Below are 22503 nucleotides of genomic sequence, written 5' to 3' on the forward strand. Positions count from 1 at the left end.
GCTCCCAAAGTATCTAAGTTTGAAAAGCAACAGGGCTTGTGTCTCAAGATCCCTAAGACTAGTGATCTGCGACACAGCTTTTATTTCTTCAAATAAGAAATAATGGCTGAAAACCTTCCAAATATGAGGAGGAAACATACCCAGATCCATGAAGCCCAGAGAGTTCAAATTAAGATGAACTCAGAGACCCACCCAAGATACATTATAATTAAAATGTTTAAAGACAGAATTTTTAAAGCAGCAAGACAAAAGCAACTTGTTATATACAGGGGAACCCCCTAAGACTAGCATCAGATCCATCAGCAGAAAATTTGCAGGCCAGAAGAGAGTGGCAGGATATATTCAATGTGCTGATAGAAAAAAATTTCCAACCAAGAATACTCTACCTGGCAAAGTTATCTTTGAGACTTGAAGGAAAGATAAAGAGATTTCCAGAGAAATAAAAGCTAAAGGATTTTATCACCACTAAATTGGCCTTACAAGAAATATTAAAGGGACTTCTTTAAGCTGAAAAAACACAAACTAATAACAGGAAAATGTATGAAAGAGTAACTCTTACTGCAAAAGTAAATATATAGTAAAAAGGTAGTAATCACTAGTGAAGTTTCAAAGACAAAAGTAAAAATAACTGATTATAATAATTAGTAAAGGATGTATATAAGACAGAAAGATGTAACATAAAAATATAAAATGTGGAAGGTGAGCTTTAAAATGCGATCAAGGGGCGCCTGGGTGGCTCAGTTGGTTAAGTGGCCGACTTCGGCTCAGGTCATGATCTCACAGTCCGTGAGTTCGAGCCCCGCGTCGGGCTCTGTGCTGACAGCTCAGAGCCTGGAGCCTGTTTCAGATTCTGTGTCTCCCTCTCTCTGACCCTCCCCCGTACATGCTCTGTCTCTCTCTGTCTCAAAAATAAATAAACGTTAAAAATAAAATAAAATTTAAAAAAAATGCGATCAAACTTAAGTTATAAACTTAGACTATTGTAGCTATAAGTTGTTATATGTAAGCCTTCTGGTAACCACAAAGCAAAAACCTATACTAAATGCTCATATGATAAAGAGAAAGCAGTATAAGCATACCACTAAAGAAAGCCATAAAACCACAAAGAGAGTGAGGGAAGAAGAAAAGAACAGAGAAGAACTACAAAAACAGCCAGAAAACAATTAACAAGATGACAGTTAAGTACATACCTATCAATAATTTATTTCAGGGATATAAGAGTGGTTTACTGTCTTCAATCAACAGGTGATAGGCCACATTAATAAATTGAAAGATAATCCTATGATTAACTCAGTAAATGCAGAATAAGCATTTGACAGAATTCAATATCCATGATAAAAACCCTCAACAAAGTGGGTTGAGGGAATATACCTCAACATAATAAAGGCCATATATGACAAGTCCACACCTAACATCACACTCAACAGTGAACTGCTGGAAGCTTTTCCTGTAAGATCAGGAACAAGATGTGGATGCCTACTCTCACTACTTTTCAACATAGTATCGAAAGTCATAGAGCAATTAGGCAAGAAAAAGAAATTTAAAACATCCAATTTGGAAAAGACATTTGCAGATGATGTGTTACTATATATCAAAAACCCTAAAGACTGGGTCAGCGAGCTGTTAGAGCTAATAATGAATTCAATAATGTTGCAGGTTACAAAATCAATACACAAAAATCTGTTGTGTCTCTAGACACTAATGAACTATCAGAAAGAAGTTAAGAAAACAATCCTATTCATAATTGCATCAGAAAGAGTAAATTCCTAGGAATAAATTTTGCTAAAGAGATAAAAGACCTGTGTACCCTCAACTACAAAACATAAGGAAAAAATTGAAGACACAAATGAAAAGATATTCCATGCTCATGGATTGGAAGAAATAATATTGTTAAAATGTCTGTACTACCCAGAGCAATCTACATATTCAATGCAATCCCTATTAAATTTTCAATGGCATTTTTCACAGAAATAGAACAAAGAATCCTAAAATTTGTATGGAACTACAAAAGGCCCCAAATAGCCAAAATCATCTTGAGATGGAAGAACAAAGCTGAAGACATCACACTCCCTGATTTCAAACTCTGTTAGCAAAGTAACAAGTAATCAAGGTACTGGCATAAAAACAGAAAAATGGATCCATGGAACAGAGTAGAGAGCTCAGAAATAAACCCATACATATATGGTCAATTAATTTATGACAGAGGAAGCCAAGAATATACAATGGCATAAGGACAGTCTCTTCAATAAATGGTGTTGGGAAAACTGGACAGCCACATGCCAAAGCATGGAAACTGGACTCCTATCTTAGACCATACCCAAAAACCAACTCAAAGCAATTAGAGACTTGAACATAAGACCTGAAACCGTGAAACTTCTAGAAGAAAATATAGGTCTTGGCTTTGATCTTTTTTTTTTTTTTAATCTGGCACCTTAAGTAAAAGCAATAAAAGGAAAAATATACAAATGAGACTACATCAAACTAAAATCCTCCTTCACAGCAAAGGAAACTCAACAAAATACAAGAGCAACCTACTGAATATGAGAAAATATTTATAAACTATCTATCATAAGGGGAAAATATGCAAAATTTAGAATTCATACAACCCAATAGCAAAAGGCAAACTGATTAAAAACTGGGTAGAAGATCTAAACAGACATTTTTCCAAAGAAGACTACAGGTGGCCAACAGTTATATGAAAAGTTGCTCAATATCATTAATCATTTGGGAAATGCAAATTAAAACCATAATGAAGTATCACCTCACACCTGTAAGAATTGCTGTTCTCAAAAGGACAAGAAATAGCAAGTGTTGGCGAGGTAGTAAGAAAAGAGAATTCTTAGTGCACTGTTGGTGGGAATGTAAATTGGTGCATCCACTATGGAAAATAATATGGAGATTCCTCAAAATGTTAAAAATAGAACTGCCATATGATCTAGCAGTTCTAGGTACTTATCCAAAAATGAAAACACTAATTCAAAAGGATATCTGCTCCCCCATATTCATCACAACACTATTTACAATAGCCAAGATATGAAAACAACCTAAGTGTCCTTTGATGGATGAATGGATGAAGAGATTGTGGTACATACACGCACAAGAATATTATTCACTAGAGAAACAAGTGAAATCTTGCCAGTTCAGGCAATATGGATGGAGCTTGCGGGCATTATGCTAAGTGAAGATAGAGAAAGACAAATACCGTATCATCTCTCTTATATGTGGACTCTTAAAAATTTAAAAATAAAAGAAAGTTGGTAGATACAGAGACTAGTGATTGCCAAAGGCAGGGAGGGGTTCAGGAGGGTGGGAAAAATGGGTGAAGGGGATCAAAAGGTTTTTAAAAAAAAGAATGAATCAAGGGGCACCTGGGTGGCTCAGTTGGTTTAGCATCCAACTTTGGCTCAGGTCATGATCCCATGGTTTGTGACTTCGAGACCTACATCAGCCTCTATACTGACATCTGAGAGCCTGGAGCCTGCTGCAGATTCTGTGTCTCCCTCTGTCTCTGCCCCTCCCCTACTTGCGTGCGCTCTCTCTCTCTCTCTCAAAAATAAACATTAAAAAATTAAAAATAAAAAAGTGTGGATCTTGAAATCATTCATGAAGACACTAACATGCCACGAATTGTAGCTCACAGCTGAGAATGTGCCAGTCAGAATTTTTGCTACACAAAGTAAATCTATCTTCTTAGAAATAAAGTAGTTATGCTCTATAACATTTTCTATACATCGAATGCTGTCTTCCTTGATTTTCTACCTGGTAGTGTATCACACTTTTCTTTTTTTTTGCATCACACTTTTTATAGGTAGTAATGTGCTATTGCAGTGAGACAGCTTAAGTGCATTTTAGAGACCAGACTCCTGTATCACCATCCTTATCAATTGACATTTATTGAATTCTGGCACTATAAATAATGTATATATATTTTACATGTAGTGAAATACATGTACATGTTTTCATATAAATTATGCTAAGGCCATTTTCTTTTACATCTATAAGAAAACAGGAGTTCCTGTATAATATAATGGTTTTGAAACTTCATGTCTTACAAGACAATAAAAACAACTCTGCTGGGGGGAAAAATACCTGCCTCAAGGTCACTGAGAGAATTAAATAATGTAATGCATACAAATCACTCAGAAATGTCCAGGTATGTTAAGGTATCCTAAGGCTGTATTTTTGCCACTAGTATTTTTGACTAGTTTATATTTTTGTACCTTTAAGCATTGTGTAACTTACATAGTTAATTTATAAATGATATGAATAAACATTGAAGATTGACTTGCTACAAGGATTTTGAGTGATGTGTTGAGGATTATGCTGAATGTTAGGCTTAATTTCAAAGATTGAAAAGCATATTTAAAAAAAAAAAAGAGTGAGACCAAAAACAACCCCCCCCCCAAAAAAAATCTCATTTTAAGAATTGCATTACGGTATTAGTTATCCTGTGAACAGAACATTGTTCCTTCCCATTGTTTTAAGTGTTGGGTAAATATAATCTGACACTGAGTTAGATATTAACTGACACCATATCTTGCCTGATCAACCGGCAATTAAAATTATGAACCAGGAAAACCAGATGGAGACTAACCAAAATCTCCACATGGGCTGGAATAACCTATAGCTGGTTTCAAAATTATGAATAGGTAACCTAAAAATATTTACTCAGATTAAAGTGAAATCAGTGAATATGTCTTCCCAATGGAGAATGGGCTCTAATAATGAAATTCTTTTTCTTTGAAAATTAGAACCACTTAAAATTGAATAGGCCACCTCACAGTATAGAGCCGTCTCTATCAGGGGAAGTGTTCACACTGTCATACTGATGTAACCATCATGTATGAGCATGGTCATTTTCACATCCAGCAGGAAATTAAACCATACAACTTCTGAATGTATTGCCAGTTCTGAGGTTTCATAAAATTAAATAAATCTATGACCTATTTCAAGTATGGTTGCTTTTAATTTGGGGCTCTCTGTGTTCTCTTTGACATATAAGATGTCAACTATAGAATTTTTAATCATAAGCAGTTTTATTCTTAACATTATCTACTATTTGATTCAGGAAGAGTAATTTGAGCTGTTTATGTCTACAAGGTACTTATTTATCTACTAGAGTATACTAAAGATAAGGTCATTGTAAAAAAAAAAAAAAAAAAAAATCAATCTTCCTAAAGGGGAATTCCTCTCTTCTAATGGAATAAATAAGAATCAAAAAACATGAAATGGGGTGGTCATATTCCAAAGTTACACTCAGGATTTGACAAGCACATTTTGCATTGATCATCTTGATATTTAACTTTGCCAACCTTTCACACATCCCTTCCACCAAAGCAAAAAATTTTGGTATACTAATATAATGAAAAAAACATGAAAACTTAAGTCCCAGAGGGAGAATAGAGTGGATATATTACATCTCTTATTAGACTCATTGTCCTGCTTTTCTTTATCTGGTGTCAGTTCTTTTAGGCATATATATATGCCAATGCTATCACAAGAGCCTAGTGGGCAGTGTTTTCTTTATTGCCTTTTTATGTGTTTCTTTAAGGTTTTTTTGTTTTAAGTATGATGTACTTAATGTCATATTAAGACTGAATGGGACCTCTTAAATCTTCTTAATGCGGACAATACAGTGGTGAACCACATAGATATGGTCACTGCCCTGGTTGCACATATAGCCTAATGGAGGAGAAAAACGATAAGTAAATCAGCTGTTACATAATTATTATAAGTTATGAAAGGAAAGAAACAGAGCACACTCTTAGATAATATGGTGAGGGTGTCACAGGAGAGCGCTGCTTTAGATAAGGTAGTGTTGTTAGAGACACTTTTGAAATAACATTTGAGCTGAGACTTGAAGAATAAGAAAAATAATCTTTTCAGGTTATGTCAAGTCCCTGAGGTGCAAAAGAACCAACCTCATTTACATTTTCTTTCTGTGCTTATTTAAACCATAAAAATAACTGATTTAACTTGCTACTGAAATGGTTATGATTTGATGCAGTTCATTTAAATTGTCAGCACCCCAAAATAGTCACCTCTTCATTTTGTACCTTAAACCTGACCCCTGAACCACTCAGAGTGTAACATGTAGTCTCAAGTTAAATATAACATTAAATCTCTCCCAGTTTGGCTTCTTAAATTCAGGTCACTTTAGGAATGTTGCCAGTGTATTCAGCAGTTTACAAGAACTGAAGTCCCAGTTAACATTATACCCTGTTCACAGTCCTTCCAGTTGTTTTCCTTTGTTTCTTCTTCCTAAATCTCTTTTTGGCTCTTAGCTGCATGGCTTCATCAAGAAGCTGCTCTGGTCCATGCTGAAATTAGGGGTGAGGTGGGGAAATTTGATGGGATTACTTTGGAATTCCTCTGACTTCCTCTTTGGTGTTTCTCAGGTAATGGTTCTCTCAGAGGCCAGCAGTTATGAGGAAGGCTTTGGTAGCCAGGACAAGATGTGGGCCTTGACCTGCTGCTGAACTGGTAGAGGAGGGATTGGCTTTGTACCTATGACTGGCAGGTCTAGAGAAAAACAGAATACCTGATTCCAGTAGTAGTTAAGACTTGGCTTGTTTCCCTGTTCCCACTTGAAGTTACTGCCTTACAAAGTACTTTTTTCCTGGCAATAATAAAAGTGGTAGGGGTGAAGAGAGAACACTGGACCTTGGAATTTCTCTGTGCCTTCATTTTTTTTCCCCTTATCAGTAAAATGAGAGTGTTGGTATAGATGATCCCTAAAGTCCCTTTTAGGTCTAATATATCATGTTTCTCTTTTAAGCCGTATAGTTTTGTTTCTGATGTCTGACTTACATAATGTGTATATTGGGAATTATCTCCCTATATATTAACTTGATACATATGTGGAAATGTCGAGTCCTACTGGTTGAGCTGGATATGCTCATTTCAGAGTGCAGGGTTGGATTGTAATTGGAAAACTTTGTACCACCAGTATCTCTTACTACAAGTTTTTTGTATGCTGTTGAAAGCAGTGGTATTGTATACCCTGAGGATGAAACAAGCTAACTAAACCTGAGTTAGCCTCCAAAGAACAATCAATGAAAATTGTGGTGAATGACTTGAAGATGTGGTTTTTTATTTTGTCAGAGTAGTCAAATTGTATTGAAATAGCACTGTCCTATGTATTCTGAATTTTTTTGCTCTAAATTGGTACCTCCTTCTTTTGCAGGAGCTATTGCGACAATCTTGGTTACCATCCATTAAGTGCTGCTGATTTTGGAAAGATCATGAAAAATGTCTTTCCAAACATGAAGGCACGTCGCCTGGGCACAAGAGGCAAATCTAAATATCCTTTACCAGAATGGTTTTTTTAGTAATCTCTTTAGTAATCACTTATTACAGAACATCTGCTGTTGTAGTTCAACTAGCAACTATATTTAGAAATAAATTTAAGTCAACAGATACAAACAACTCTAAAGCTCTTAGTAGAATAATTGCAAACATTATTTTCCTGGCTATATATCAAACTGCCAGAGAAATAACAAATAGTGGTTTTAGGATTTTGATAGATTTCACCTTGTTCTTGGTCTGATCTCCTTTTCTTCAATAATAAGAATTAACTGAGACATGCCAGAGTGCAGCAGTAGTAAGTCATATCAATAAAAGTGGGGAAAGATGTTAGCTGTCTTCTTCCTGTAATTTTGAAACGTAGGGATCTTCTTGGCAAAATGTACAACATTCAAGAAAATTTCTTGTGGAATTTGTACTGGAAGATTATATTCTCTTTAAAGTATTTTTCAGCCAACCATTTAAAGCCATATTAAAATTAAAGCCAGAGCATACAAAATGTCCCTCTTGTGACAGAGAAATGCTTAGTAGCAAACAGAAGGAAATGAAGATTAAGAACTTATTAAAGTCTTTCCTTCTCTTGGAAGAAGATTGTAAAATAGAGGGTCTCTGTATTAGAAAAACATTATTTCTCATTACTTAGCCCTTGGTCTTTTTCAAAGCACAGAAGCTCACTCCTGTGGAGATGAGAGGAAAGGGGAGGGAAGGGGCACTGCTCCAGGTGTTCTCTAGCCACTTGTTGCATGACCCATCATTGTTCCCTGTGTACAAACAAAAATGTCTTGATGGGTCTTTGGCATGTTACAGGTGATAATCCTGTGTGTTTCAGTGGAAAAAGAACTGAAAAGGTTAAAGCCCTTGTGACACTCTTTAAGAGTTGTTTTTGTCCCAGTGCCCTGGGCTAAAGTTTCCCTCTGGTGTGCCAGGTTTCCATCTGGATATTCCTTTCCTTCTGACCTGTTTGTTGCTGGTGGTTGGCACAGCCTATTAGGAACATTTATTCATAAAATTTATAACAGATGAAAATGATTTTGTTTCATTTAAGACAGTAACATTCTGCAGACTATTTCAGTTTGAAAAGAGTGAAAGTGTCCTGAGTTTATAATATTATGGTTGCTCTTACCGAGGAACTCTGAAAGTAGTTGTTATCTCATGTTGATTGTATTCTTATGTATGGCTACTTCTCAAATGCTAATTATATAAGCAGTTCATTTAATTTAGAATGCTTTAGACCTTAACTGTTTATTACATATTGCTACAGTGGACTAAGGAAAAAAGCCTTTGTTCACATGCCAACACTGCCCAATCTTGATTTTCACAAAACTGGAGATGGGGTAAGAATTCTGCCTTTTCTTTTTACTAAGTAGAGTCATGCCTTATTTTCAGCATTGAAAAGCATACTGCATAGTCTCCTTTTGATAAAACCAGGGACCAGGAACTATGCCTTTTACAAAATATGTAAGACAAAAAATTTAACAGTGGCTGAAAAATGTTAAAATATCTGACTGTGACAACATGGCTCGTGAAATTAGGGGTAACAGAAATCAAAACTGGTTTCTAGATACATCCATGATATATATTGACAATAGGTATGTTGTCAAGAGGAGAGATTAAGGTGTGGGATAATATATATATATATAGTATGAATGTCTTTTTTTTTCCTTTTTGATTTACTTATATATTTATCTAATACCACCTTGGTGTACAAAAGACTTGGGGTGGCCAAAAGTATAAAGAAGACAAAATATATAGCTAGTGGCATAGTTTGTTTTATTGATGTCAGAAGAGGCTTTTAGAAAGATTCACAATATCTCTTAGCCTTCATATATGTTTAACAACCATTTAAATGTTGTATTCATAGTGCTGCTGGTAACTGTGCCCTGGTGGGGATAGGGATAGGCCTTTTCTTTGCAAGGCTCTTATATGCCTGCCAGCAGGGCATTTTATATGACTTTGACCCGACAGATATAGATTGCGTCTTCTAATTAAGAATACATGTCTTTGATGTGCTTCAGTTTAATTTCTCTGAGTTTTCTTTTATATTAACTTTTCCTTTTTCCTTCATTTAGTTGGAAGGAGCTGAACCTTCTGGGCAGCTTCAAAATATTGATGAGGAAGTTATCTCTTCTGCTTGCCGTCTTGTGTGTGAATGGGCCCAGAAAGTGTTAAGCCAGCCATTTGACACGGTCTTGGAATTAGCCCGCTTCCTTATAAAAAGTCATTATATAGGCACTAAGTCGATGGCAGCTCTAACGGTAATGGCAGCAGCACCACCAGGTACAAAATTACCGTTAATAAGCTAAAACTGACAGATATTAATATATTTTAGAGTTGATAGCAAAAGAAGAGTTTCACCAGAGGACTTCTTTGTCTTTTTAGTGTTTGTATGAGTTTACTGTCACTTCACTTAGCACTAAGTTCAGATGGATTTGTTGAGCCAACAAAAATAGTAGTAATTATAGTCATTTCATTGTAAAGCTTAAAGCTATAGTTTATTTTTCTATAGTACATTTCCCTGCTGAAACATGAAACTTTCAAGATTTCCCAGTTGATATTCCATTAATATTTTTATTGCTATTTTAAAATTCAAAGAATATGTACTTTTAAGTATATGTGTGTCTAAATTAATAAATATTAGATAAGATTAAATGTTTTAAATGACTTGCTAGATTCCTTTAGAAACTAATACTTAGGTTATTATAAAATATTATTAAATGTTATAAAATATATAAATTATAAAATGATAGCGTTATTATAAAATAGCAAAAGTGATTTTTTAAAAATATATATTCAAATGAGTATTTTTGTTTAAATAGGGATTTTTTCATTTGACAGTTTTAGGAAGTATTGGAATAAACGACTCTTTCCTAAATTAGTAAGAAAGTATCTGTTTTGATGCAATTTTTAAATATCTCATTTCAGTCATACCTTATAAACTTAAGGAAAAGTCTAAGTTGTTATTACTCTAGGAAATTATAACTTCTGCGAAAAATATATTAATGTGAAACTTGTTTTCCAGAGATGATTCTTCTGATTGTTAAGTGTAAACAATTTTAAATCTACAATAGATTCATCCCAGCCAGAATTACAGTTCCTTAAATAACTTCACTTTTTAAAAATTTTAATAGTTTTAACAATTGTCTTCCTTTCAGTTTATGTTTATCAGAAGATTTACATATTTGGGGGAGGGGTGTATAATTGTTCTGTCCTTTCATTTTATTGTCAATTGAGGACTCACTTCAAAATAATCTCTTACCAGAGCTTTGTCATGATTCTCTCTGTCTAGATTGTAAACTGTGACTTAAATCTGTTCGCTTACATATGAGCAGGAGAGTGCTTGGGTAGCCTTACCTAGCTAGATAGCTTGTATATGTTACCTCATTTCTTCCCTCCAGCAGTCCCGGGAGGCATGTGATATTCATTCCCACTTTACAGATCAGGAAACAGGTTTAAGAAGGTTAAGTAATTTTATCCATTGCCAGATAAGTAGTGGGACCAGGATCTGAATTCTGATTTGTCAGGTCTCACAGCCCAGGTTGGCTACGTTACTATACTGTCTTCTTCGGGCAAAATGAGGTTTTAAAAGATAATGGGCCCTACAACTTTCCGTGTTCTCTTTCTCCTGCTTCTACTGATACCCAGATAAGTACTTTAATAAGCTGAGGACTTGGTAGGTATCATGGAACATGAAACGTTTCTTCCTTCCTTATTTTCACAAAGTCTGACTGAGAGAAGTGGTGAATGATTGGATGAATGATTTTTTAAAGCAGAAGTGTAAAGAAAGATGTGTTTTTAAGCAAAAATACTAAAAATTTCATGTATAAATATGTTTCACTTTGTGAAAATAGCTTGGGAAGTTGTTACTTTAGCAATTAATTATATCATTACTCAGAGCATTTTTAGACTTAAAATTTTGTTCTCAGCCACTGCCATATTTTTTAATACCTTTGGTATTAATTTAATTAATTAATTTAATACCTTTGGTAGTGATTAATGTTCAATCGTTTGAAGGTGAATTTGGTTTTTTATAAAAATAGTCTCCATATTAAGGACAGGTTGTGTTACAAATGTCCTTTTTGTAAGTCAGCTGCTTGGAAATCATTCCTGTCCAGAAACCCTGGCAGGAGGGAGACATCTGAGCTTTGAGCCATTGGCAGAGGCTTTTGGGTGCAGGTGCTGAGAAGCCAGAGCTGAGGCTGGGGGCCAAGAGGGAGCAGTACAGTCTGAGATGGATTTGAAGAGGAAAAATTGGCACTAAGGTGATCAAAAGATGAGGGATTTTTGAGGAGTGAGCATGTGGGAAAAAGTTTACAGTCACTTCTTTTTCTCCGTCCTGTTCCCCCTCCCCAAATTGTTGATGAAAAGCAGAAACTAGGCTGGGGAAGGGAAAGGCAAGGTGTACCAGCAGGATGGCATGGTCCTCCCCTTTGCTCTCCGCTGTTTTTACCAACCACAGCTTAGTTTCTAATGATTGTAATGCTACACCCTAAATATGAAAAGAGCTTTTTAAAAAATTAACTGTATCACATCATCAGTCCTTAACTTAAAATTTATCTCTTGCTTGGTTTATCATTCGTCTTTTCTCACTGTTGCTGTTACTACTGCTTTAAAAAGTTTTCTCAGTGACACTTTTTCAAAATATCTTAAGCTCAGTTTTATTCAGAAGTTCTGCTTATTTCTCCTATGTCATACTGGAATAATTGTATAGTAACAGTTAAAATAGTCCCTCTTTTTGTAAATTTCTGGTAGAATTAAAGACTTGTTTTCGCTGTACACATTTTTCTAAATATGAACGGTTTCAGCAAATATTTATTGAATACCCCTTGTAGGCTGAATATTTAAATCATGAAAATGCATGAATTTCTAATTAGAGAAGGTGGAAGGAAATTTCTGACATCTGATAAAATGCGAAACCTGCTCCCTTGGCATTTATTTATCTTAGCTTCTGCATATTTATGTCATAGCTACTACTCTTTTCAAAACCTTCATCTTGTTATTGCTGATTTAATTGAAACTGTCACCTCATTTGAACCATATTTTAAGGTGTCAGTTAAAACAGTACTGACAAATGCTTACAAACTGAAAGTGTAACCCTTATGTTTTATTAAGAGATTGTGAGTTAAAATTTGCTGGTTTTGGTTGCTTTGTCCAGTAGATGGCTACATATTCAAAGAAATTGAGTTGTAACTGCCTTCTATAAAACAGAGTATTTATTTTAGCTTTCTTTTCTGTTTATTTTCAGGAATTAAAGGAATTACCCAGCCGTCTGCTTTTATACCTACAGCTGAGAGTAATTCTTTTCAGCCTCAGGTGAAGACTTTGCCTTCTCCTATTGATGCTAAACAGCAATTGCAACGGAAAATTCAGAAGAAGCAGCAAGAACAAAAACTACAGTCCCCTTTGCCAGGAGAATCCTCAGCAAAAAAACCAGAAGGCGCTACAACCAATGGAGTGACTAATCTTTCTAATGGAAATCCTGCAATCCTTTCTCCTCAGCCTATTGGTATCGTTGTGGCAGCTGTCCCTAGTCCCATTCCGGTAATAACATTAAATAAGTGTTTGACCTCACTGGGATGGTGGGAGATCATTTGTTTAATTAAAAGGGGCACATGAGGGGCGCCTGGGTGGCGCAGTCGGTTAAGCGTCCGACTTCAGCCAGGTCACGATCTCTCGGTCAGTGAGTTCGAGCCCCGCGTCAGGCTCTGGGCTGATGGCTCGGAGCCTGGAGCCTGTTTCCGATTCTATGTCTCCCTTTCTCTCTGCCCCTCCCCCGTTCATGCTCTGTCTCTCTCTGTCCCAAAAATAAATAAAAAACGTTGAAAAAAAAAAAAAATTTAAAAAAATAAAAAAAATAAAAAAAAAAAAAAAAAAAAGGGGGCACATGAGCGGTGCCTAGGTGGCTCAATTGGTTATGCGTCTGACTCTTGGTTTTGGCTCAGGTCATGATCTCTCAGTTCCTTAGATGGAGCCCCGTGTCAGGCTCCACACTGACAGTGTGAAGCCTGGTTAGGATCTTGGGATTCTCTGTCTTTCCCTCTCTCTCTCCCCATCCCCTATGCTCTCGCGCTCGCTCTCTCTCTCTCTCTCTCTCAGTAAAAAAATAAACAAAGAAACTTAAAAAAAATGGTACATAAGAAGGAGGCAATTATAGGTATAGATTCAGTACAAATTGATTTTGTGAGCACAAACATATTCAGCTTCAGTCATTTGTCTTTTAGTCACAGTATACGATGTTGATTACAAAGCAAGGTATAAAATGAACATAAGTGAAAATACAGAGATTCAAGACATGCGCAGTATGCATACATAACCAGTCAGAGCTTTATGTTAAAGAGGAGTCATTTTCAGAATTGGTTCATCCCTAGCTAAGCCAAGATGATCAGTTGCAAAGTTTTTTTGGTTTTTGGTTTAAACTCTTCTTCTTTTTAACATTCAAATGGAGCAAAGTTGTAATACATATTGATAAACTTTAATGTAGACTTATGGCTATGGCTTGCTGGACATAGGGCCTTGGACAAGTCTCCCTTAGCTATTCTGAGACCATTTCCTTATTAACAAATAGAGATTATAGTCTTCTATCTCACATAACTGAGGTTATGATAAAGGGGCTTTTAAAATGAGAGTGCATGGGGTGCCTGGGTGGCTCAGTCGGTTAAGCGTCCAGGTCCAGGTCATGATCTTGCGGTTTGTGAGTTCGAGCCCCATGTCAGGCTCTGTGCTGACAGCTCAGAGCCTGGAGCCTGCTTCGGGTTCTGTGTCTCCCCCTCTCTCTGCCCCTCCCATGCTTATGCTCTGTCTTTCTCTGTCTCTCAGTAATAAATAAACATTAAAAAAAATTTTTTTTAAATGAGAGTGCATCATGCTACAACAAAGTGGTATTTTATGTTATTATTGATGGTATTGTTGAGATATTTTATCAAATTTGTTTTTCTTATCATCATCATTATCCTGTCATTAAAACGTGGTATACCTGGGGCGCCTGGTTGGCTCAGTCGGTTAAGCGTCCGACTTCAGTTCAGGTCACGATCTCGCGGTCTGTGAGTTCGAGCCCCACTTCGGGCTCTGGGCTGATGGCTCAGAGCCTGGAGCCTGCTTCCGATTCTGTGTCTCCCTCTCTCTCTGACCCTCCCCCGTTCATGCTCTGTCTCTCTCTGTCTCAAAAATAAATAAAAAACCTTAAAAAAAAATTTTTTTAATAAAAATAAATAAAAAATAAAACGTGGTATACCTGGTAACTATACTCTTATGCTATTGACTATAGAGAAAATTTGTGGAGGCAGTAGTTTTATCTGAGACCTTATCCACAGTGATTTAATTACTAATGTCCAAGGTAGATGCATTTACAGGACAGTTCCCCCACCGTTCCCCCATGAGTGAGTCGTTTTCTTGGCCCAAAGGTAGATACCTTTATGGTTGCATGTTTCTTCAAGATTTTGTCATCTCTTCCTATCACCTCCTTAAAAATGATTATTTTGGCAAGTATTCATCACAAATGTGAAGTTTTTAATCTTGTTTATTGAAAAGTGTCTTAATGTTTTTCTTACATATTTTTATTTGATAACTATATTGCACTGTGTTGCATTTTTTATAATATTTCTGTGTCTGGTACTGGTCTAACATCATACATATATAGAACTCTCGTCTAAGAAAGGAACTGTTTTGTTTTTTTTCTTAGCATTACATTTATTAATGCCTTCATACTATACAGATACGTGAATTGCTGTTTATATCCTAAACTCGTTAAATCTGACTTTTTTGTTTTCCACCTTTTGACAGGTCCAGCGAACCAGGCAATTGGTAACTTCACCAAGCCCAATGAGTTCTTCTGACGGCAAAGTTCTTCCCCTCAATGTACAAGTGGTCACTCAGCACATGCAGTCTGTGAAACAGGCACCAAAGACTCCTCAGAACGTTCCAGCCAGTCCTGGTGGGGATCGTTCTGCCCGGCACCGCTACCCTCAGATCTTACCCAAACCAGCTAACAGCAGTGCACTCACCATTCGCTCCCCGACTACTGTCCTCTTTACTAGCAGTCCCATCAAAACCGCTGTTGTGCCCACTTCACACATGAGTTCTCTAAATGTGGTGAAAATGACAGCAATATCTCTCACACCCAGCAACGGTAGTGCCCCTCTTAAACATTCTGCCTCAGTAAACAGTGCTACAGGAACAACAGAAGAATCAAGGACCATTCCACAGATCAAGAATGGTTCTGTCGTATCACTTCAGTCTCCTGGATCTAGGACCAGCACCGGGGGATCATCTGCTGTGGAAGTCAAAATGGAACCTGAAGCATCATCAGATGAGCATCCTGCACAGTGCCAAGAGAACTCTGATGGGGCAAAAGCTCCCAAAACAACACCTAGTGCCCTTTTGGGGCAGAAAAGTAATACAGATGGAGTAGTGCAAAAACCTTCAAATGAAGGTGTCACTGAAGTAAAAGCAACTAAGGTCTGTGACCAGAGGACCAAATGTAAAAGTCGCTGTAATGAAATTCTGCCAGGCACTTCAACAGGCAATAATCAAAGCACTATCACTCTCTCAGTTGCCACTCAGAACTTAACTTTCACCAGCACCAGCTCACCAGCTAATGGTGACTCAATAAATAAAGACCCTAAATTATGCACTAAAAGTCCAAGAAAGCGACTGTCTTCTGCATTGCAAGAGTCCCAGGTGCCTCCCATAAAGAAACCAATTGTGGAACAGCTTTCTGCAGTTATCATAGAAGGTCAGAAACCAGGCAGTGTTGAGAAGGACCAAAAGGTTCCACATTCAGGGAAAATAGAAAGTTCAACAGCCGGTGCTCAGATTCCTAGCAAGGTATCAATAAATGTCAATTCACACATAGTGGCAAATCGACCCTTAAATTCTGCTCTCATTGCTAGTGATTCAGCTTCCGAACAGCAAACACCATCATCATCTCCAGATATCAAAGTAAAACTTGAAGGGAATGTCTTTCTTTTGGACAGTGATTCAAAACCAGATGGCAGCTTTAATTCAAACGAATGGCAACAGGTCAGTAAGGATTCTGAGTTTATATCTGCCGGCTGTGAACAACAACAAGATATCAGTGTTATGACAATTCCTGAGCACTCTGATATCAATGACTTAGAGAAATCTGTTTGGGAATTAGAAGGAATGCCACAGGATACATATACCCAACAGCTGCATAGCCAGATACAAGAATCTTCTTTGAATCAAATACAAGCACAGTCTTCAGATCAGTTACCTCTACAGTCTGAACTGAAAGAGTTTGAGCCTTCTGTTTCCCAGACAAATGAAAGCTACTTTCCTTTCGATGATGAGCTTACACAAGATAGTATTGTGGAAGAGCTGGTGCTTATGGAGCAGCAGATATCAATGAACAATTCTCATTCTTATGGTAACTGTTTGGGAATGGCCCTTCAGAGTCAGTCAGTAACTCCAGGAGCTCCAATGTCATCTCATGCCTCCAGTACCCACTTCTACCATCCAATCCATAGCAATGGCACTCCGATCCACACACCCACACCCACTCCTACTCCAACGCCCACCCCCACCCCAACCCCAACTCCAACATCTGAAATGATTGCTGGGTCTCAGAGTCTGTCCCGGGAGAGCCCTTGTTCCAGGCTAGCCCAGACCACACCTGTGGATAGTGCTTTAGGAAGTAGCCGACACACACCCATTGGTACTCCACATTCTAACTGCAGCAGTAGTGTCCCTCCCAGCCCTGTTGAATGCAGGAATCCGTTTGCATTTACCCCAATAAGCTCCAGTATGGCGTATCATGATGCCAGCATTATCTCAAGCAGTCCTGTGAAACCAATGCAAAGACCCATGGCCACACACCCTGACAAAACCAAGCTTGAATGGATGAATAATGGGTATAGTGGGGTTAGTAATTCGTCAGTTTCTGGCCATGGCATTCTCCCAAGCTATCAGGAACTAGTGGAAGACCGTTTCAGGAAACCTCATGCTTTTGCTGTGCCTGGACAGTCTTACCAGTCTCAATCCAGACATCATGACACTCATTTTGGTCGTTTGACTCCTGTCTCTCCTGTGCAGCATCAAGGTGCCACTGTAAGTAACACCAACAAACAGGAGGGTTTTGCAGTCCCTGCCCCTCTTGATAATAAAGGAACTAATTCATCTGCCAGCAGCAACTTCAGGTGCCGGAGTGTGAGCCCTGCTGTTCATCGCCAACGTAATCTTAGTGGAAGCACCCTGTATCCAGTATCTAATATCCCCCGATCTAATGTGACCCCCTTTGGAAGTCCAGTAACCCCAGAAGTTCACGTTTTCACAAACGTTCACACAGATGCATGTGCCAACAACATAGCTCAAAGAAGTCAATCAGTTCCATTGACGGTCATGATGCAGACAGCCTTCCCGAATGCTCTTCAGAAGCAAACAAACAGTAAAAAAATAACCAGTGTTTTGTTGAGTAAACTTGATTCTGACAATGATGATGCAGTAAGAGGTTTGGGCATGAACAACCTGCCCTCCAATTACACAGCCCGGATGAATCTCACTCAGATTTTGGAAACTTCCACTGTTTTTCCTAGTGCCAATCCACAGAATATGATCGATTCCAGCACTTCTGTTTATGAATTCCAAACACCATCTTACCTCACTAAAAGTAATAGCACCGATCAGATCAGTTTTTCTCCTGAAGATAATCAAGCACAATCAGAAATCGGAGAGCAACAATTAGATTTCAATAGCACTGTTAAAGACCTGTTGAGTGGAGACAGCTTGCAATCCAACCAGCAGCTGGTAGGTCAGGTAGCATCTGATCTCACTAATACTGCGTCTGATTTCTCTAGTGACATCAGGTTGTCTTCTGAGCTCTCAGGCAGCATCAATGATTTGAACACTTTAGACCCAAATCTACTGTTTGATCCAGGGCGTCAGCAGGGACAAGATGATGAAGCTACACTGGAAGAATTAAAGAATGACCCATTATTTCAACAAATTTGCAGTGAATCCATGAGCTCTATGACTTCATCAGGTTTTGAGTGGATAGAAAGCAAGGACCATCCTACTGTTGAAATGTTGGGTTAAATAGTGTTTTATAATATGTAGCACACTGTATCTAAAGACATATGTATTGTATTTGTCTTAATGGAAGTGCCTCCCGCAGCAGAAACACTTAACTATTAATTGTGACATTTTAAAAGAGTTTGCTGCAGAAGTGGTTTCTTCTTCAGTAGGAAATGGTTAGACTTGCCTCAGTTCTTAACAAGTTTCTGAAGACAGTAGGCTGTAGGAGAACAAGTATTAGGTTTTAAATTTTATAATGTTGCCCCATGTAATCACATTGTTGGCTAGTAAGCAATTGACTAACCAGCTTTTACAAGAGCAGTCTAGATCTTTATTTTGTGTAAGTTCGTTTTAATTCATCAGTTGATCTGCACAGAATGTAGAGGAAACCATTGATTTTAGGTATAGGCTATTTTTTTGTTGTTGTTGTTGGCATTATCTTTTAGATATGAAATCATAGCTAAGGTAAATTGTAGAGAAGAAGGTCTTCCTTGAAACAGGGATAATATTCAGGTTATTATCGGTATTTAGGCTTGAAGCATAGAGCTACTGTAGAATGAACAAAATCTCCGTAGGGCTTTCTGGGACTTCAGTACCATTTGCACCTGCATTTTGAAGGGCTTAAATAGGAGAAAATAATGGAAAATTAAATGTTAATTTAAGGAAAGCAAAAGCTGCACTAAAATTTTTAAAAGGAAAAACTAGTAGCCATTTATATTTGTGACTTTGCATTAGTCTTATTTTAAAATTTAATTTCAATATGGAGCCAGCACACACACAGAGACCTGCATACACGTGTGAGTGCACGCGCACACACGAGAACTCCAAACATTGTAGAATCTATTACTAGGATAAATACAAGCATGTTAGAAAAAACATTTTATGTTTTATTGTTTGGAAATTGAGATAGGGGAATTTAGAAAGAATAAAAGCATTTTCTTAGTTCTATCACAACGGCTACCTGCACATATTAAAATTCTATTTAAGATTTAATTTGAAGTTTTTTAATTATAATATTCTTAAGTCCTCAATTTAGTGACTGACTCCTTCACTCCTGACTATAGTAATACACGTTGATCATGGGATCCAAATAAACAGGAAGGAGATGACATAAAAAACAAACAAACAAACATTTCGCCACCTAAGGTCTGAAGCCACAAATCTTTATGTCTCTGCTAAAGGGGACATCAATAGTACTTGAAGAAGAGGAGCATTTTATTACATGCTTAATTTATTTATTGTGATAACCACAATTGCAAAAGAAGCACTCAGGATTTGTTTTAAAATGTTTCTCTGTTTGGCTCCCATTTTGTTTTATGAGTAATTATTTATGAATTTCTTGTTGACACAAATCTGCTCACTAGTCCGCTCCGTTTGAGTGAATTTAGGATTTCTTTCAAATAGATTTCAAAATTGCCATTAAGTTTTTAAAGCTAACATTAAACCATTGCTATGCTACTTTGAGCCTAGCTAAGCTTTCCTTTACCTTAATTAGCAAGCCAATGAGAAGACTACAATCAATGAATATTTAACAAATGTGATGAAGGGTTTAATTTAATAAGGTTTCATTGCTCAATAAATTTGCAAGGTAGGGTATTAACATATTTTGATAAATAAACGGTGCTAGGGTTGGCTCAGAGGTTTATATATTGATATGTCCTAGTTATTGGCGTTTGTGTGTGTTTGCTGTTATTTGATTTAATGATCTGTTAGATATTTTTTCTTGATGCTAATTATTTCTTCACTGTACATTGAGACACAGCACTACTGCACACCAAAGTATGCAATACCCAAAGGAAACTGTGTGATTTCTTTCAACAAATGATGGGAGCCTTTCTAGATGAGATACTCTGAAAAGGAGATTTTGAGGCCATTCTAATCCCTTGTTTACATTATTAGCTTCCTACTAATATAAAAATAATGGAAATCTTTTTTTATAAAAATATAAAGACTGGAGGATTTTTAACCCTCTGTACAGTATTGCAGCAAACACTTTAAATTTGGCTGAATTCGTCCAGCAAACTTTCTGGGGTTCATATATTGCACTAAATTTGTTGAACCTGTGGTAGGCACATCTCTTAGGATAAATGCAACCAATACAGTCCACAGATTAAACTTTTTAAATGTGTTTCATTATGAAAAGACAAAATGTCATCAAAGTGACAGATAAAATTGTCTTATGTAGCAATGTGCATTGATCTCAATGAGATATTTCTATTTCTTATTCTCTTACATGAGAATATTACAGCAGGAAGAATTAAGTTTAGTTTGCTTCACCATGTTAATACATGATCACAAAATGTGCATGAGTGTTATTGACTTATCTTGTACAGTACTAGGTATTCCTGTAACCACTTTTTTTTTTTTCTTGGCTGTATTGAAACTGGTTCAGTGTTAACCAGGCAAGCATAGTTATTCACGAGTTATTTACTTTTTTATGTTGACTAATTCTGCTTAGTTATTGTTGACTATGTTCTTTTCTCAGATTATTTTCATTGTTTTCATGTTTAAAACATTTTTCATACTGTTTATCATGATAAGACTTCATGAAGTAAATAATTTTGCATATAATTGCAATAAGCACTGACTTTTGAACTGAAAAGAAGGAAAGTGTTTTGTTTTGTTTTTTTTTTTGTGCAGTGCATCTGAGGTTCATATAATAGTCTTGTACTATAATGTGCTTTACTACACCATAAATGACAAAAAACAAGCCCTGTTTCATGTTTTCATTTAGTGCAAAAAGTCAGATTTCCCCAGTGTTTTGTTGTCTGTTGTACCTGCTGAAACTCCAGTAGTTGAATATTGCAGTAGCATTTCAGTTCTCTTTTTTTATTGAAAGTGCTCAAAAATTGTTTTTTAAATGTTTTCAAAAACAATTAAAAACATTTTATATTAAACTGACTGGGTCTTAAGGTGATTTGTGGGATCCATCTTACATAGGCAGTGTGCCGTTTTCAAACAGACCTGATGCCATTCTTCCTTAGATCTCATGAAATTCATAGAAATGGATAAAAATCAGCACAAGGCTGAACAGGGCTGCTAATCTTCTCTCTGTTATTAATCCAACAGGATACACAGGTCTCATTTTATTCATCAGAACTCTGCTGTTCACTTAGGATTTATTACTGATGAGTGGTAAATAGCACGGAGCTTTATGTTATCCCCAAACATCTTTGCTTTTGCTCGTTCACATAATGTTTGCTTTAAAGTGCTAGTCTGTGGAGTACCTAGGTATGTATATTTTTGAAGCTTTGAATAGAAGTATAGTAGGAAAAAAGTGGAGAAAATTCTAAAGCACAAGTGTGCCCAAAGCAGCATCGACATTTTGGTGAGCCAGAAATACAAAACACACTGAACTTGTAAACTGGAACCTGAGCTGTAGGTATGGAATCAGAAAGAAGCATACAGAAATTTCAACTCAAAAAAGGAAGAAGAAGAGACATTTCAACTCCTAACTCCTACAGAATAATGAAACCAGGGTCTGAGATGGAGTTTCCACACCCTTTTGAAATAACTGCATCAACAACCAGTGCCTGGGGCTATATAACTTATATTGTAGCCGGGACCTGAGCCAAACAGGCTGTTCATCCGTGTGATCTGTGACAGCCCCACTAACACTACAGGACTGTAGCCATGACTGGGCAGGTGGTAGAAGCAATTATAAAAGGAAAGAAGAGAGTAGCGATTGAGAATGGGAGAGGGAAAAGCAGGACGACTCCTACACAAAATGAGCCTACAAACCAAAATTGTAAAGTACTTGAAGAAAATGAAACTAATCCTAAGAAAGGCAATCTGCACTTAAATAAAGGTAATGAACTACCTAGATGTTGACTTAAAAAATAGGTGTGTTAGGATTCTCAGTAACAAAAAGCTGTTTTAATAAGAGCAGGTAAACAAAACAACTAGTGGATATAGTGAACCGATAAAATCTGGGGGAAAAATACTGTGTATCTGAGGTGCTTTGGGCTGCACATAACAGAAAACCTAACACTGGCTTCAACCATAAAGACATTTAGCTTAATTTTGAAGATAGGAGGTTCAGAGTTTCATTCAGTGGCTCAATGTTCTAAAAAATGTTGAACTCTTAAGAACTCGGTTTCTGTTGCATTATCTTCAGCTTTGCTTTTCCGTGTCTATTGGGTCATGGTCACAAGGTAACTGCCATACCTCCAA

At 36.9% G+C, this 22503-nt stretch overlaps 1 protein-coding gene across 3 annotated transcripts in view; it reads left to right on the plus strand.

Moving 5' to 3' along the window:
- Nucleotides 1-21208, plus strand: part of RFX7 (regulatory factor X7) — a 134195-nt gene extending 112987 nt beyond the window's left edge. For all 3 annotated transcript variants that reach the window (XM_042941941.1, XM_042941940.1, XM_042941942.1), the window contains exons 6-10: nt 7187-7303; nt 8555-8639; nt 9375-9582; nt 12548-12843; nt 15082-21208. In XM_042941941.1, coding sequence (XP_042797875.1) covers nt 7187-7303; nt 8555-8639; nt 9375-9582; nt 12548-12843; nt 15082-18351 — 3976 coding nt within the window. In that variant the 3' untranslated portion in view covers nt 18352-21208. The remainder of the gene's footprint in view (nt 1-7186; nt 7304-8554; nt 8640-9374; nt 9583-12547; nt 12844-15081) is intronic.
- The last annotated feature ends 1295 nt before the right edge of the window (nt 21209-22503 follow it).

Source organism: Panthera leo, chromosome B3, assembly GCF_018350215.1.
Source record: "Panthera leo isolate Ple1 chromosome B3, P.leo_Ple1_pat1.1, whole genome shotgun sequence".
Taxonomy (NCBI): domain Eukaryota; kingdom Metazoa; phylum Chordata; class Mammalia; order Carnivora; family Felidae; genus Panthera; species Panthera leo.